We start from the raw sequence: 13,337 nt of genomic DNA, 5'->3' as shown, positions 1-13,337 counted from the left end.
CGACAGAATCCCTCACCTTGACATCAAGCTAGGGAGACGTGTTCAAAACCAGGGGAAGACTCTCAGGAACATGAGGGGAGAAGCCAAGATTTGTAATCCCCGTGGCTGACTTCACTTTAGTTCTGATCAATAGCTAACACATTGCACGGCTTATTTATTTCAATATGTATGGAAGGGAGGAAGATCGAATGCCTTACACACATAGGTAGGACAGCATCACCATTGCTATCAGCCGACGGCCGTGGGCCTACTGGGTGCCTACTGCCTCCTTGGCTCTCCCCAAGATTCCGAACTGTGGGCCTAATCCCATCGAGGAGGAGCAGGCAGAGGCACTCAACAGATGGGGGAAAATTGCAAATATTTATTTGTGAAGATTTATTTCTCTACCTTCCACTCCTGGGGCACAATACCAGCAGCAGTCTGGCCCTGTGTCACCAGGACAGAAGAAGTCCCATCTGCCTGGTTCCTTTCCCAGGTGCCACATGGGGTATGGGGCCTTCCCTGTCACCCTCTTCCCGCCCCCTGTCCATCACACAGATGGCCACCACTGCTTACCAATGGAAGTGTCCAGAGAAAAGCATCACCTAAAACTTCAAAGGACTGCTAAGTACTGGCTCAGACCTCCCATGGAAATTCCATCCAAAGTCCAGGAAAGCACTTTCGTTTGCACAGTCTATCTGCTAAATTGTTTACATCTGTTTGGCTGCTAAATGAAAGATAAAATTTTTGGAGGCTTATTGTGGCAAGACGTTTATTACTAACACAAGGGAGAAATAACCAGCTATGCTTCCGCATTCAAACAGAAATTCAGATGCTTGCATCTTTCACGTGTTGTTCAAAAATCACAAGCATCTGTGGAAAAAACTAAGGTATTACAGACACTACACGGAGGTCATGTTCTTACATTCAAGACACTAAATACAAACCGAAGGCAATGCAAAAATGTATACTTTAATTTTAAAACCCAATTTTTGTTCTCAACTTGAAAAGGGAACACTTTTTTATTTCACAAACAAGCTGGTCGGTTGGAATTCTTTTTGGAACAGTAGTCCCGCGCTAAACACTGGTTCTTGCCTCCCCACCCCCATTCTCTAAAATAAACCCAGCAAACTGGGAGGTGCATTTGTGCCGCTGCAGGCTTCTACTGCTCACTCCATGCAGCACATTTAGACCAAGGAGAAACGGCTGCTTTCCAGCTCAAAGTCGACTCATTAGAAGAAAAGGTGGGAGACTGGGGGTGACACATCGCTGATTTGTCCGGGGTTGCTACCTGCTGCTGGCCTTTGCCTCAAAGACCAGGGGCAGAGGCCTTGCCAGGCACTGTGTTCTGGGGCCCTGGCCTCATGCTGTGCTCAGTGGGTTGGCCACGCGGCCCAGGAAGTGCAGGGCAGTGGCGCTTTGATCATACACAGCAAACAGGAATGGGCGGTTCAGGGTCACCTCCAAGACCTCAGGCTTGTTAAGCTGTTGGGTAGACTCTGTGGGCTCTCTCTCATCCGCTTCAAGTTCAAAAAAAATGCTGTTCAGCACCTGCAAAGCAGCAGACATCAGGATCATTCTGAGGGCCCACTGGGTGACCCAGGGTGCTGAGGGCTAGAGGGCCGGGGTGGGCTCAGGACCTCTGTGCTGTGCACTGTCCTGGAGGGGGACATTTTCCAGCCTGCCAGGAGGATGCACAGTGTATGCCTGCCCCTCAGTGTAGGCAAGGGTGTGTCTGTGTGTAGATGACCGTTAATCGGCCACAATGGCCAAACTCACATGCCGGCTCCTCCCTAACACACCCCTTACATCCTCCCATCTTCACATTCTGCCCTGATGTCCCAGGCAGAATTCCTGGCTCCCTTGGCCATGGCCCACCAGTGCCAGGGCTTAGCTAACTTAGCACAGAGGGCTCTTCCCGCTGGCCCCCGTAAGAACTCCCACTTTCTCCCCAGCACTGAGCACAGGGCCCAGAACATCAAGGCACATCCTTGGTAGCTGCAGATGTGCATGGTGCCACATGGCAGGGGGACATTCTGTCTGCTGCTCAGCATTTCCCTGAAGAAGGGGCTGGGCCCAGGGCACCAGGTCCAGGGGTGCTTGCTGTCTTCATCCCGGTTTCAACTCCACTATAGGAACCCTGGAGGACCCTGAGGCAAGGCAAGGCCGAGCAGGACCGTGGAACACACACCTAGCAGGAGGAGGCACAGCAGGGATGGGGAGGGATTTGCTGCTGTGCACCTGGAAAGCCCCAGAGTGCTCTGGCTACTTCTCTCCCACCTTTGGCCCTACTCTCCGCTCCCTCTTGCCCTGCTGGCCCCACCCATAGCCTCCTCTGTGTCCCTTCCATCCATGCCTCCCACCCTGTGAACACTCGGAACCCAGGTCAGGCACAGACACAGGCTCGCACATACCTCCCCCACCCTGATGCGGTCATTGCTCAGTTTTTGCAGGTTCAGCTCGGTGTGCAGAATGGCGGGCAGCTCAGCCTGGGCGAGCAGGTCCTGCAGGTCATAAGATCCTTGCAGCACCAGTTGGGGCATGGTCAGGTGGATGGCCCTGGGGAGATGATGCACAGTTAGGAAGGCTCCAGGCCACACAGCGAGCGCTCTCCCAGAGGCCAGGCAGGCATATGCTCCTTGCACCCAACCCTGACGACAGGGATGTTTGCTCCCCCCATCACCCAACTAAGTCATCCTCCCCCTTGGGGAAAATTTCGGCAAAACCTACAATAAAAATCCTTCATGTCATTTGAAATACTATGCGAGGGACATAGAACATTTACCGATGAGGACCTAGGAATGGTTGTCCTTTGGTGCATTCTGTTTTTAGGTTGGCTGCATTGAAGGTGTGTTACTTGGGTAATTTTTAAATGCTATTCTCTAAAATAATGCACTGTGTCTTACTACTGCCACAGCAGTGTTCTTGATGACATGACACCCATGAAAAGGAGAGAGGCGGGAGGGTACAGTGTCAACCTCGTGCTTGACACGTTGCTATGTCAACTCGATTGATCTTCGTATAGAGCCTCTTCCATCTTTTGGCATCCTTCAGAGCCCATGGACATTTCCAGTGATGTATCAAGCACTTATAAGAGCTGACAGTACACCCATGTTTACAGGGTACACTGCACTATTCACAGCAGCTCAAAGGTGGAAGCAACCCACGTGTCCATCGATGGATGAGTGGATACACAAAAGGTGGTAACCACATGCAATGGAATATTATTCAGCCTTCAAAAGGAAGGACATTCTGACATGTGCTACAACATGGGTGAACCTCGAGGACATTGTGGTGGTTGCCAGGGGCCAAGGGGAAGGGGAAATGGAGAGTTAGTGTTTCAGCAGGACAGAGCTTCGGTTTGGGAAGATGAGAAGATAAATGGAGATGGACGGGGGTGATGGCTGCACAACAGTGTGAATGTGCCTAGTACCACTGAACTGTGCACTCAAAAATGGTTACGATGGCAAATTTTGTTATGTATATTTTACCATCACAATTTTTAAAACATAAAAAACACCCAGAGTTGATGTCAAGCCATCGTGTCACTCAATGCCTGCCTCTGGGAGCAGATTTCCAGGCCTCGATGATCTGGGGTGATGTGTAGTTTGAGTCCAGGGCTCTGTGGAAAGGAATTGCAGCAGGAAAGAGGAGCTAACAACACCTATCCCCACCCAGCCGCCAGTCGCCAGCAAGGGCGTTCTGGAGTCAAGGACGCTCCCTGAGAAGGTCCCACCCCCGCTCACGCGAAGTCCGAACCCTCCTGGCAAGTCAGTTCCAAGAAGCTCTTGGATGACACAGGTGTGCTGTGTGTCAGGTGTGGGGCCAAAATGGTCCTCTCTCAGAGGGCGGATTGCAATGTTTTCTCCCCCTCCAAAACTACCAGGCAAGTGTAAGTGTAGAAAAAGCATTCTTCCTCTCCTCCTTTACCTTGCCTGCACTTGAAAGACAGACACTAACTGGAGAGCTGGGTGCTGGCTGGATGGAGGACTGGTAGACAGACACACAGGCCGCCTGCCCAGCGCCATGCCACCACGACCCTGCCCTGCTCTGCACCCAAGGCTCAGCTCAGGTGTGTCTACTCCCCACCCCGCCCCCAGCCTGGGCAGGACAGTGTGGCTCCCACATTCCAGGGGAGACCGGGAGGCTCCTACCGGGGAGACAGTTTCTTCATCCAGTTGAGGGAGTTTTGCTGGAAAGTGAGACCCTCCACCTTGTCCAGGTCAGAGGCGTAGTGAGGCTGGATCAGCAGCAGGCAGGCACTCTCAGTGAAGGGCACTTGAGTCACCGAGAAGTTGTCCTGGACGTCACTCCAGTGCTGGAAGGTGCCCATGCCAGAGAGCATGGGAACAGACACTGAGGTGCTGTTGTCCACCCAGAACTCCTGGGGCTCGGCCAGCAGGGAGAAGCCCTTCATCTTCCCTGAAATCCAGACAGGAGACAGGGAGGGAAGAGTCACCCAGGACAGGGGCAGGAATGAGGGCTGGCAGACAACAAAGGCCCAGATCCTGCCCCTCGCCCTGCCTCAGCCTCCTTCCTTGGCCCGCCCCAGGCCACTCTGCATTCTCCTGGCCACAGGACCGCAAGTGTGGCTCAAATCTTTCTCCTGTAAAATGCAGCCATTTGAGTTCACTGAGGCAGCCCTAACCACCACCTGCAAGACACACAACATGCCAGGCACCAAACCGGGGGTTTTGCATCTGTCACCTTAAGGGACATACGCCACTGGTACCTGCCAGGTCAACTCAAACCTAGAACTGTCCTGACCCAAAGGCTGTGGTTTGACACACTCACTTTTTAAAAAATTTAAGAGATGTTATTTTTTAGAGTGACTTTAGGTTCACAGCAAAATTGAGCAGAAAGTACAGAAAGTTCCCATATAACTCTTGTCCCCCACTACACAGCCTCCCCCGTGATCAACATCTCACACCAGAGTGGCCCATTTGTTGCAACTGACGAACCTACATTGACACGTCCTCAGCACTCAAAGTTGATAGTTTTCTTTGGGTCTCCCTCCTGGTGTTTTACATTCTGTAGGTTTGGACGCACGTAGAATGACATGCGGCCACCACCGCACTATCCCACCACTCCTAGAGGCCCCTGCTCATACTCGCTTTTTAATCCATGTCTAGCCCCAGCCATGGCAGAACCCGCCAGCTGTCCTGTGGGCCCCACCCTCCCCCATCACAGTCATAGAATACAGAGCGGGCCACGCAGGCCCCGGAAACGAGGGCTCCATTCCTCAGCAGCCCTTGCTACTGGGGAGACTCACACAACCTCGTTGTGATGAATGGATTTGCACACTGGGCCTTGGGGGCAGGGGTGAGCCCTCTGTTTCCCCTCCTGCTCACAGGGCCGTGGAGATGACAGAGAACTCGGGAGAGCCCGTTGTGGGAGAAGGACACAAACTTGTGTGTGAGGCAGTTACGTGGGGTCTTTCCATGACAGCAGCCCACCCTCTGCCTCGACCTTACGCCAGCACATCCCTGCCCTCGGCTGTCCTCCCACGCATCCTGAAAGGCCTATTCTGCGGTTGTTCTTAGGAGAATAGGGTGAAGTTGTGTATGAGTTTGTCACAGAACAGTCCCCTGGGCACGTGGCACTTGGGAGTCTGAGTAGAGATGGTTCAGAAACAGTGAGGTCTCCCTTTGTACTGAATTGGAGGTCCCAGCATGAAAGTAGGGCAGCTGGGAGGACAGAACTGGCAGGCAGGAGCTGGGCATGGCTGTGCCTCCCCTGGATCCGGGTCTCGTAAGAAGGCAGTGGCAGACCTGGCATATTTCTCGTCCTCAGTCCTCGGAGCACGCAGTCTCGGAAGGGCATGTGAGCGGGAAACTGCAGGGTTCCCCTTGCACGTTCCCTGCGGGGACCTCGGTGCTGCCCACCTGGGCTGGCAAACCTTTTAGTTTAGAGGGGGGAAAAGGACAATTCTTTTCTTCCAACAAACTAAACCAAAAAAGGGAAGCTGCCTCCCAAAAGACGCTGGGATTTGACATGAGAGTGGCTGCCGTCTTCCCTCTGCTCGTCTGACACACACAGCTCACCATTCTCATCCGGAGGCTAGGTAAATCTGTCGAGGTCAAGTCAGGACCTGGTGTCATGGAAACTGCCAGGGCCAGCGCCCCATGCTCAGGAGCACAGCAAGCACTGGGCAAACGGTACCCTGGAGCCCATCAGGCCCCAGATCCTCAGGTCCTCTCTAGTGGGACACATCTAGCTGCCTGCTGAGGTCACATAAATAGAACATCATTGCTAAAGGGAAACCTAGAGGTCCTGAGACAGCCCCCGATCTCCTCACTGGACAGACCATGTGGGCAGGAAGTGGCTGCCTCCTTTGACGGAAACTGAGGCCAGCAAAGGTTAGGAAGTGGGGCAGGGTCAGGGCAGCATGCGGTGGAGGCCGGCGAGGATCCTGGGCTTCCTTTGAGTCCCGATGTGGTTGGCTTTTTTATTCTTCCTCCTCTTCCTCCTGGCCTGGCTCTGCGGTCTGGGTCAGGTGGATGTGCTCTCTTTCGAAGGGAGACCCATTTCAGACGCCACTGGCTTTCTTGCCTTTGCCTTCTGCAGGACCCTCCTTCTCAGTGAGCGCTCCTCCCAGCACTTCTCCTAGGGACAGCAGGCTAAGTCCATGTGTCCCCGCTCTGCCCTGCACAGTGTGCTGCCACCCTCAACCGGGCAACCCTCGGGCTGGCCTCTGCCCCTGTGACCAGTCAGTGCTAGGGCTGAGCAATCCCCCCATCTATCACCTACCCCTGAACCCGAAGGGAAAGACCTCAAGGAGGTTGTCGTGGTAAGAAAAATCACTATGCGCCACTGAACCTCTTTCTCCACGGTCTTGTCTTTCACCTCCCGCCTGGCTCTCTGTCCCTCACGAGGTTAACATCTTGACAGAGCCTCCTCAGTGTCTCTTAGACACACCCCTCAGCCCCACCCCACCCATGGATTTGCCGAGCTGCTCCCTGAGCACGTGTTCCCGTGACTGTGTGCCTGGACTCTTGCGTAACCTTCAAACAATCCTCCCTGCCTCCAGTCTGCACACGGCAGGCTTCCGGGATGACCTCTGAACAGAACGCATCCCCATTCCCACACCTACCAAGCATGGCGTTCAAAGTGTCTCCAGCTCTGCCCTTCCCAGGCCCATTTTCTGGTTCAACACTCATGCCAAGCCAACCGCCCCATCCTCGTTCCTTGCCCCAAACTCTGCAGGCTGGGCTCATCATGCTTGCTCCTAGCTTCACCAGCCCTGTTTCCCTCACTGCCAGGCAAGGCCTGCTCTCCACTCCCCAGTGACCTCTGTCCTCTGAGGGCTCCGAGGCTTCCCTGAGTACCTTGTGGTTCCCTGCAGCTCCAAATCCTAGGCATTTGCCCATTGACCTTTAAAAGCCTGGAGGCAGGGCCTATACAGCCCTCCTCTGGCCTCCTCTGAGATGCCAGGCTTAAAGTCTTACAAGTAGCAAATCCTCAACAAGTATTTGTTAAATGAATGCTTTAAGCAATCTGTGGCTGGGTGCAGTGGCTCACACCTTTAATCCCAACACTTTGGAAGGCAGAGGTGGGAGGATCGCTTGAGGCCAGGAGTTCAAGGCTACAGTGAGCAATGATGGCACCACTACACTGCAGCATGGGTGACAGAACAAGACCCTGTCTCAATAAATTAAAAAAAAAAAAAAAATCAACAATCTTTGTAGTAGAGGGTTTTCAGTAATGCCCCTCCTAACATGAAAGGGATTTAAGCAAGCCAATTGCTTATTTCTGCATGGGCCAGGGACCCCAGTTCCTGACCTTCTCAAGAGATATGAACCTGTCCCTTATGAGTGTAGAACTCGGCTGTGGGGCCAGGAGATGTGGGTTTCAATCCCAGGACCCCCACTGGTGGCTGTGCCATCTTGAGCAAGGCACTTTGTTTCTCCGAGTCTCTATTTCTTCACTAGTAAACGAAGGCACAAATACCTCTTCACCACATCATAAGGGGATTAAATGATGTAAGAAAAAGGATGTTGTATAGTCGCGCACATAGTAGGGCAGCAGGTCCAGGAGGTGGACGGCCCATCCAGGGACCCAGCGGAGCAGCCACTTCCCCACTTCTCAAGGGTGGTCACCAGGTATGTCCGCAGGCCTGCCCCCTGCCCATCTCCAAGGCCTGACCTGCTGATCTCAGCTACATATTGGAAACTAAGTCCTAGGGCCAGAGCCGGCAGAGGGGTTTGCCTTACCTTGGAAGTGGACGTAGGTGTTGAAAGCCAGGGTGCTGTCCACACTGGCTCCCGTCAGGGAGCAGCCAGTCTTCCATCCTGTCACAGCCTGCATGAACCTGTCAATCTTCTCAGCAGCGACATCCAGTTCTGTGAAGTCCAGAGAGCGTGGGAGGACCACAGGGGTATAGAGAGCCAGGCCCTGCACAAACGGCTGCTTCAAGTGCAGGCCTGGGGCTGTGAACACGCCCACCACCGTGGACAGCAGCAGCTGGGCCTGGCTATCAGCCCTGCCCTGGGCCACCAGCAGGCCCTGTACAGCCTGCAGGGCAGAGAGGACCTTGTGCGCATCCAGCCGGGAGGTGCAGTTCTTGTCCTTCCAAGGAACACCCAGGATTGCTTGTAGCCTGTCAGCTGTGTGGTCCAAGGCTCCCAGATAGAGAGAGGCCAGGGTGCCAAAGATAGCCGTTGGGGAGAGGACGGTGGCCCCATGGACCACGCCCCATAGCTCACTGTGCATGCCATATATACGGAAGCCCAAGAAGTTGGCCAGCATCCCGACCATCGCAGCCCTCAACTTGTCTTCGGTGTCAAGTTTTGCAGCGACTAGCACCAGCTGGTCCTGTAGGGCCTTTTCATCCACAGGGGATGTCTTGGCCTGAATTGGAGCAGGTATGAAGGTGGGGTCTTTGGGCTTCCCGGCATTGGCCTTTGCCAGCTGCTCACAGGTACTCTCGTTGTGGATGACGAGGTGGAAGGGGTGTATGTACACCCGGTCACCTGCAGCCAGGCCAGCCCAGGCCAGGAGGCAGAGGATGGTGGCCCTCAGGCTCACGCCGGCAAGAGCCATCTGAGACTGGGGTGCTCGCTTCCACATACCCTGAAATATCATTTTGCAAAGGGTGAAAGGTGGTTATTAACTGACCGTTAAGTGCCATCTAACCAGATTTTTCATTGTCTCAATATTCCCTGTCACCATTTAGCCCAGAATAAATCCATTCATGTCTACAAAAAAAAGAAGAAATGGATTCAAAGCTCCATGGAAAATATCTACATGATCCAAGTGCAAAATGCACCAGTATCAGCTGAATTATGTCCTACCTCCCCCAACGGCCATAATGCCTGTGTTGAAGTCCTCAACCCCAGGACCTCAGAATGTGACCATTATTTGGAGACAGGATCTTTAAAGAAATGATTAAGTGAAAATGAGGCCAAGAGGGTGAGCCCTGATCTAATATGACCTGTGTCCTTATGAGAAGGGGAGATGAGGACACGGACACACACAGAGGGAAGACCATGTGGGGACACAGAGGGAAGACCATGTGGGGACACAGAGAGAAGACGGCCATCTACAAGCCAAGGATAGAGGACCCAGAGGAAACCAACTCTGCTGATGGCTGGCTCCCAGGCTTCTAGCTTCCAGAACTGTGAGATAACACATTTCTGTTGTTAAACCCTCCCAGTCTGTGGTACTTATGGCAGCCCAAGCAGATTAAGACATGCTTCTGCCTGCAGCTGTAAGTTGTCTTCCTAGAGAAACAAGTGTGTGCCAATCAGTAGGTCTTTGTGGAGGCCTCCTAGACCCCTGAGATGCTCATTCGAGGGCCCTAGGGTGAGGGCTGGGGATGGTTTTTTCATCTCCCTGTGGTCCTAACATGCAGCCGGGATTGAGCACCACAGGCTCAGCCCAAAGTCCAAGTATTTCCCACGTGTCTCAACCCCAAAACCAGCTCTCAACCATCCCTGCATAGCGCTGTCCCCTGCAGAGCCCCAAAGGCATGCATACCTAGCATGGCTTGCCCAATGGTAGTTGGATTCCTTAGTCTGTGCTGGGACCAGGTATAAAAAAAAAAAAAAAAAGAAAATTCTCAGGTGACTCTGATATGTAAGCAGGGTTTAGAACCCCTGCCGTAGACACGGGTCCAGCACCACGTTCTCTCAAAGGCCTTGCAGCTGGGCTTCAGCCTCAGCTGCTACAAATGAAAGCTACCCTGAGACCTCCAGAAGAGAAGGTTCTTGGGCTGGCCCTGCTAATTCATTTCATCTGACTCTTCTTGATTGAAGGGATGAACGTTTATTCTATTGATTCATTCAATTCTAACATTTTGTACCACATCTCACTCATTTCTTGTGGAGGGGGGTGTACTGCAATATCGTCACTTCTTAGTCTTTTCTGTCCCCCCAGGGCTAGGCCAGGCTTCCTTGGAGCTGTAGCGTGTCATCACTGACTCAAGGCCACCTTGATGCCTAGAGTTTTCTGCTTCACCTAAGCACACCCAGTCATTCTTCTTACATTGGCAGCTGGCTTCCCTCACCCAGACCCGTAACCAGCACCTGCCCTCAACATGGTGCAGCTGCTGAAGTACCTGGTGTGTTTTGTTCTGCTTCAGTCATTCAAATGCCAAAGAGACTTTGACTTTTGACCTCAGCTACCATCTCACCCCACTCCCCATGCATTTGACTCCATCCGCTGTTCTCAGGAAGAGCCACATGACATGGAAAAACAGAACAGAAAACTCTCTCTGCTGCTTGCAGGCCTTTCTGTGCAGAGAAGCCTAAGCCACCAGTTCACACCTAATCTAGACAGTCACATCAAATCAGGTCATCAGGGGAAACCTGTGGGAACCGACTGCTGGGAAGTCCTGCCTGACAAGTGCCAACTGTTTGGGGTTTGGATGGAGCTGGTCGATGCAGCCCGCTCACTGTGCTGCTCCTGCTAAGGCAGCGTCTCCAGAGACGCAATTCCATGGGCCATTTTTGAGGCAGAGACTGTCGTTTGTTCTCAGTTGTGATCTGCGGCTGCTCCCTAGGCTGGTTCCAGGTCTGCACGCAGCCGCGTCCTGGGAGTAATGGTGCCCTGAGTGCCCCTCCGCCTTCTCCCCTCCTGCCCCTGCCTCTTGGCCAGCACCTGCCCCTTCTATGTCTCCCTACTTCTCCCGGGCTGAATGCTAAAGGTGAAGATGACGGCTCACGCTCCTGTGGTGCCTGCCATTTGCAGGGCACCGTTCTCATATCAACCCCTCTGACCTCACCATAGTCCTCACCTTCCCTGAGGTTTCCCTGATGCAGTATTTCACCCTGCAGCTTTCCCCACCACGCCGGGCACTCTCAACTCTCTCATCCAGCTCCCCTTTTCCCTCCTTATAACCCTCTGTACCATGTAGTTATGCACTTATTCTGTCCAGCGTCTTTGTCTGTTTGCTCTGATGTGAATGTGAGCCCTGGAACAGGGTTCCCGCTGTTGTGTTTACTAATACAGCCCACATTCCTAGGATAGTCCCTGGGACCTACTGCATCCTGGAGAAGTAGTTAATGAATTGGTTCATGCTGTTTTGCAGAGGAACAGAGAGGTCCAGTGACTTGTTCAACATCACACAGCTGGGAAGAGACAGAACTAGGACTCAGAACCAGGCCCCCTGACTCTGTCATCCACGAGCTGAAGCACCAATCTACGCTGCCCTCGAATAAAATTGGAAACTGCCTTTTAGCTTATCCCAAAGCTTAGAAAGCACTTTCATGTTATATTAGTTCTCTTCAGCTATACCAGAGCCCCTGAGACAGGGAGCCCAGGCATCATTATTAGTTCCATTTTATAGGTGAGCAAATCGAGGTTCAGGGAGACGGTGACCAGCCTGATGACACACAGTCAGGCAGTCTGTCTCGAGGGAGAGGTAGGGTGACCACTCTGGGGATCCCAGCTGGAGACTGACCAAGCCCGGCCCTTCCCTCCAGCCCCAATTCCTGCACAAGCCCTGCTATTCCTTCTGATGGCAAGAGAACCCGGTGGACTCTTGGCCATGATGACTCTGTTCCTGTACCAGTCTGCTCTGTCCCTGAGGACCCTAACTCTTCTCAGCGGAAGCAGGAAGACCTGACCATCTTGTCCTATTGCTGAGGAGGAGCAGCTCCTCCTGTAAGACCCCGGGTGGGCACCGAGTGGGGGAAAGCCCGCGTCCGGATGACTGGTCTTATGAGAGGGGAGAGGTTTTTCAGTCATCACCGTGCCTCCTCCCGGCCTTTTCCTCCTGGCCCACAGCTCAGTTACATCTGAGAGAGACAAGGCCGAGAAGGAGCTGAGGGGGCCCCCGGCTTACCTTCTGCTGTAGTACCCAGAACAACGGCAGCTTCTTCCCCTGGCCGGGTCACGAGGCCCTATTTATAGCTGAGGGGTGGGGATGGAGCTGTTCCCAGGCTGCCTGTGCACAGGCTGGAGAGGGAGGTTACATCACTTGGCCAGACCACAGGCTGGCCAGAAGGACAGATGCCAGAAGCGACACTCACACTGGGCTCTTCCAGGAAGTCTTAGTGATCGATGCAGAGTTTCACTGCTGAACAGAGTGAGCCGGTGCAGGGTCGAGTTACACATTTACTGAAGTTTGCAGGAGTCGGGGCCAAGGTTCCCAGAAACGGGAGCATCTCCCTAGGTGTGTGACAGCCTGAGGCCAACCACCCAGGCCTTCTGACCCAGCCCCGGGAGATGTACCCCCAAGAGGCCACAGGGACATGCAGGCCGGAGGTGCAGAGGGCAGAGGGCAGGGGAGAGTCTTGCTTAGGCAACACGGGGGCCACCTCTGACCCTGCTGCCCGCTCATGGGATGTGTGACCTTCAGCTGCTCCAAAGAGCCTACCCTGTGCAAAGGCCTCTAATAGACACTGGGAAAAACACACAAGCAAGTGAAAAGTGCCTTCTGGAAGTTTCCAGTGTAGCTGGGGAGACTGTTAAACACCAACAATAGCACAGCCAGATTGAAAGACATAAACAAAATGCCTTCAGGATGCAGGCATTGAAAGATGTGCTGTTCTGTGTTTATGCTGTACAAATTGCAAATGGTAAGTTTCACATGACCAGTAAAAGGGTTATAATTCTTATTTTCCTATAGGTAAGACTTGCTTTTGTAGTCATTATAACGGGGCATGATAGAGACCTTGGTGAGAGTCACCAGAAGCCAGTGATCACAAGTGACGCAGTGGGTGAGGCAGGTTGGGAGTGGTGATGTGTCCAGCCTTAAATACATGGTATTAGGGCACTGAAGGGACAGGAAGGAAGATCCTGCTTCAACACAAGCAGGTTCAAGGAGCCACGGCATATCCACGATGGCAGACATGAAATTACCCAGGAATGGAACATTTAACAACAAAGCAGGAAGAGATGGTGCCTGGATATGA

General features: G+C 53.2%; 1 protein-coding gene across 1 annotated transcript; it reads right to left on the bottom strand.

The window, feature by feature from the left end:
* Positions 1-930: 930 nt before the first annotated feature.
* AGT (angiotensinogen) lies at positions 931-12,413 on the bottom strand. The gene is made up of 5 exons (XM_003824464.5): positions 12,266-12,413; positions 8,193-9,051; positions 4,134-4,401; positions 2,394-2,538; positions 931-1,530 (listed from the first exon to the last, which is right to left on the bottom strand). Exons 2-5 carry the CDS (start codon positions 9,046-9,048, stop codon positions 1,342-1,344), a joined length of 1,458 nt encoding a protein of 485 aa, XP_003824512.1. The 5' UTR covers positions 9,049-9,051; positions 12,266-12,413; the 3' UTR covers positions 931-1,341.
* Positions 12,414-13,337: the final 924 nt, after the last annotated feature.

This window comes from Pan paniscus, chromosome 1 (assembly GCF_029289425.2).
Source record: "Pan paniscus chromosome 1, NHGRI_mPanPan1-v2.0_pri, whole genome shotgun sequence".
Taxonomy (NCBI): domain Eukaryota; kingdom Metazoa; phylum Chordata; class Mammalia; order Primates; family Hominidae; genus Pan; species Pan paniscus.
The sequence above is the reverse complement of the archived record's forward strand: the minus strand, read 5'-3'. Positions and strand labels throughout refer to the sequence as shown.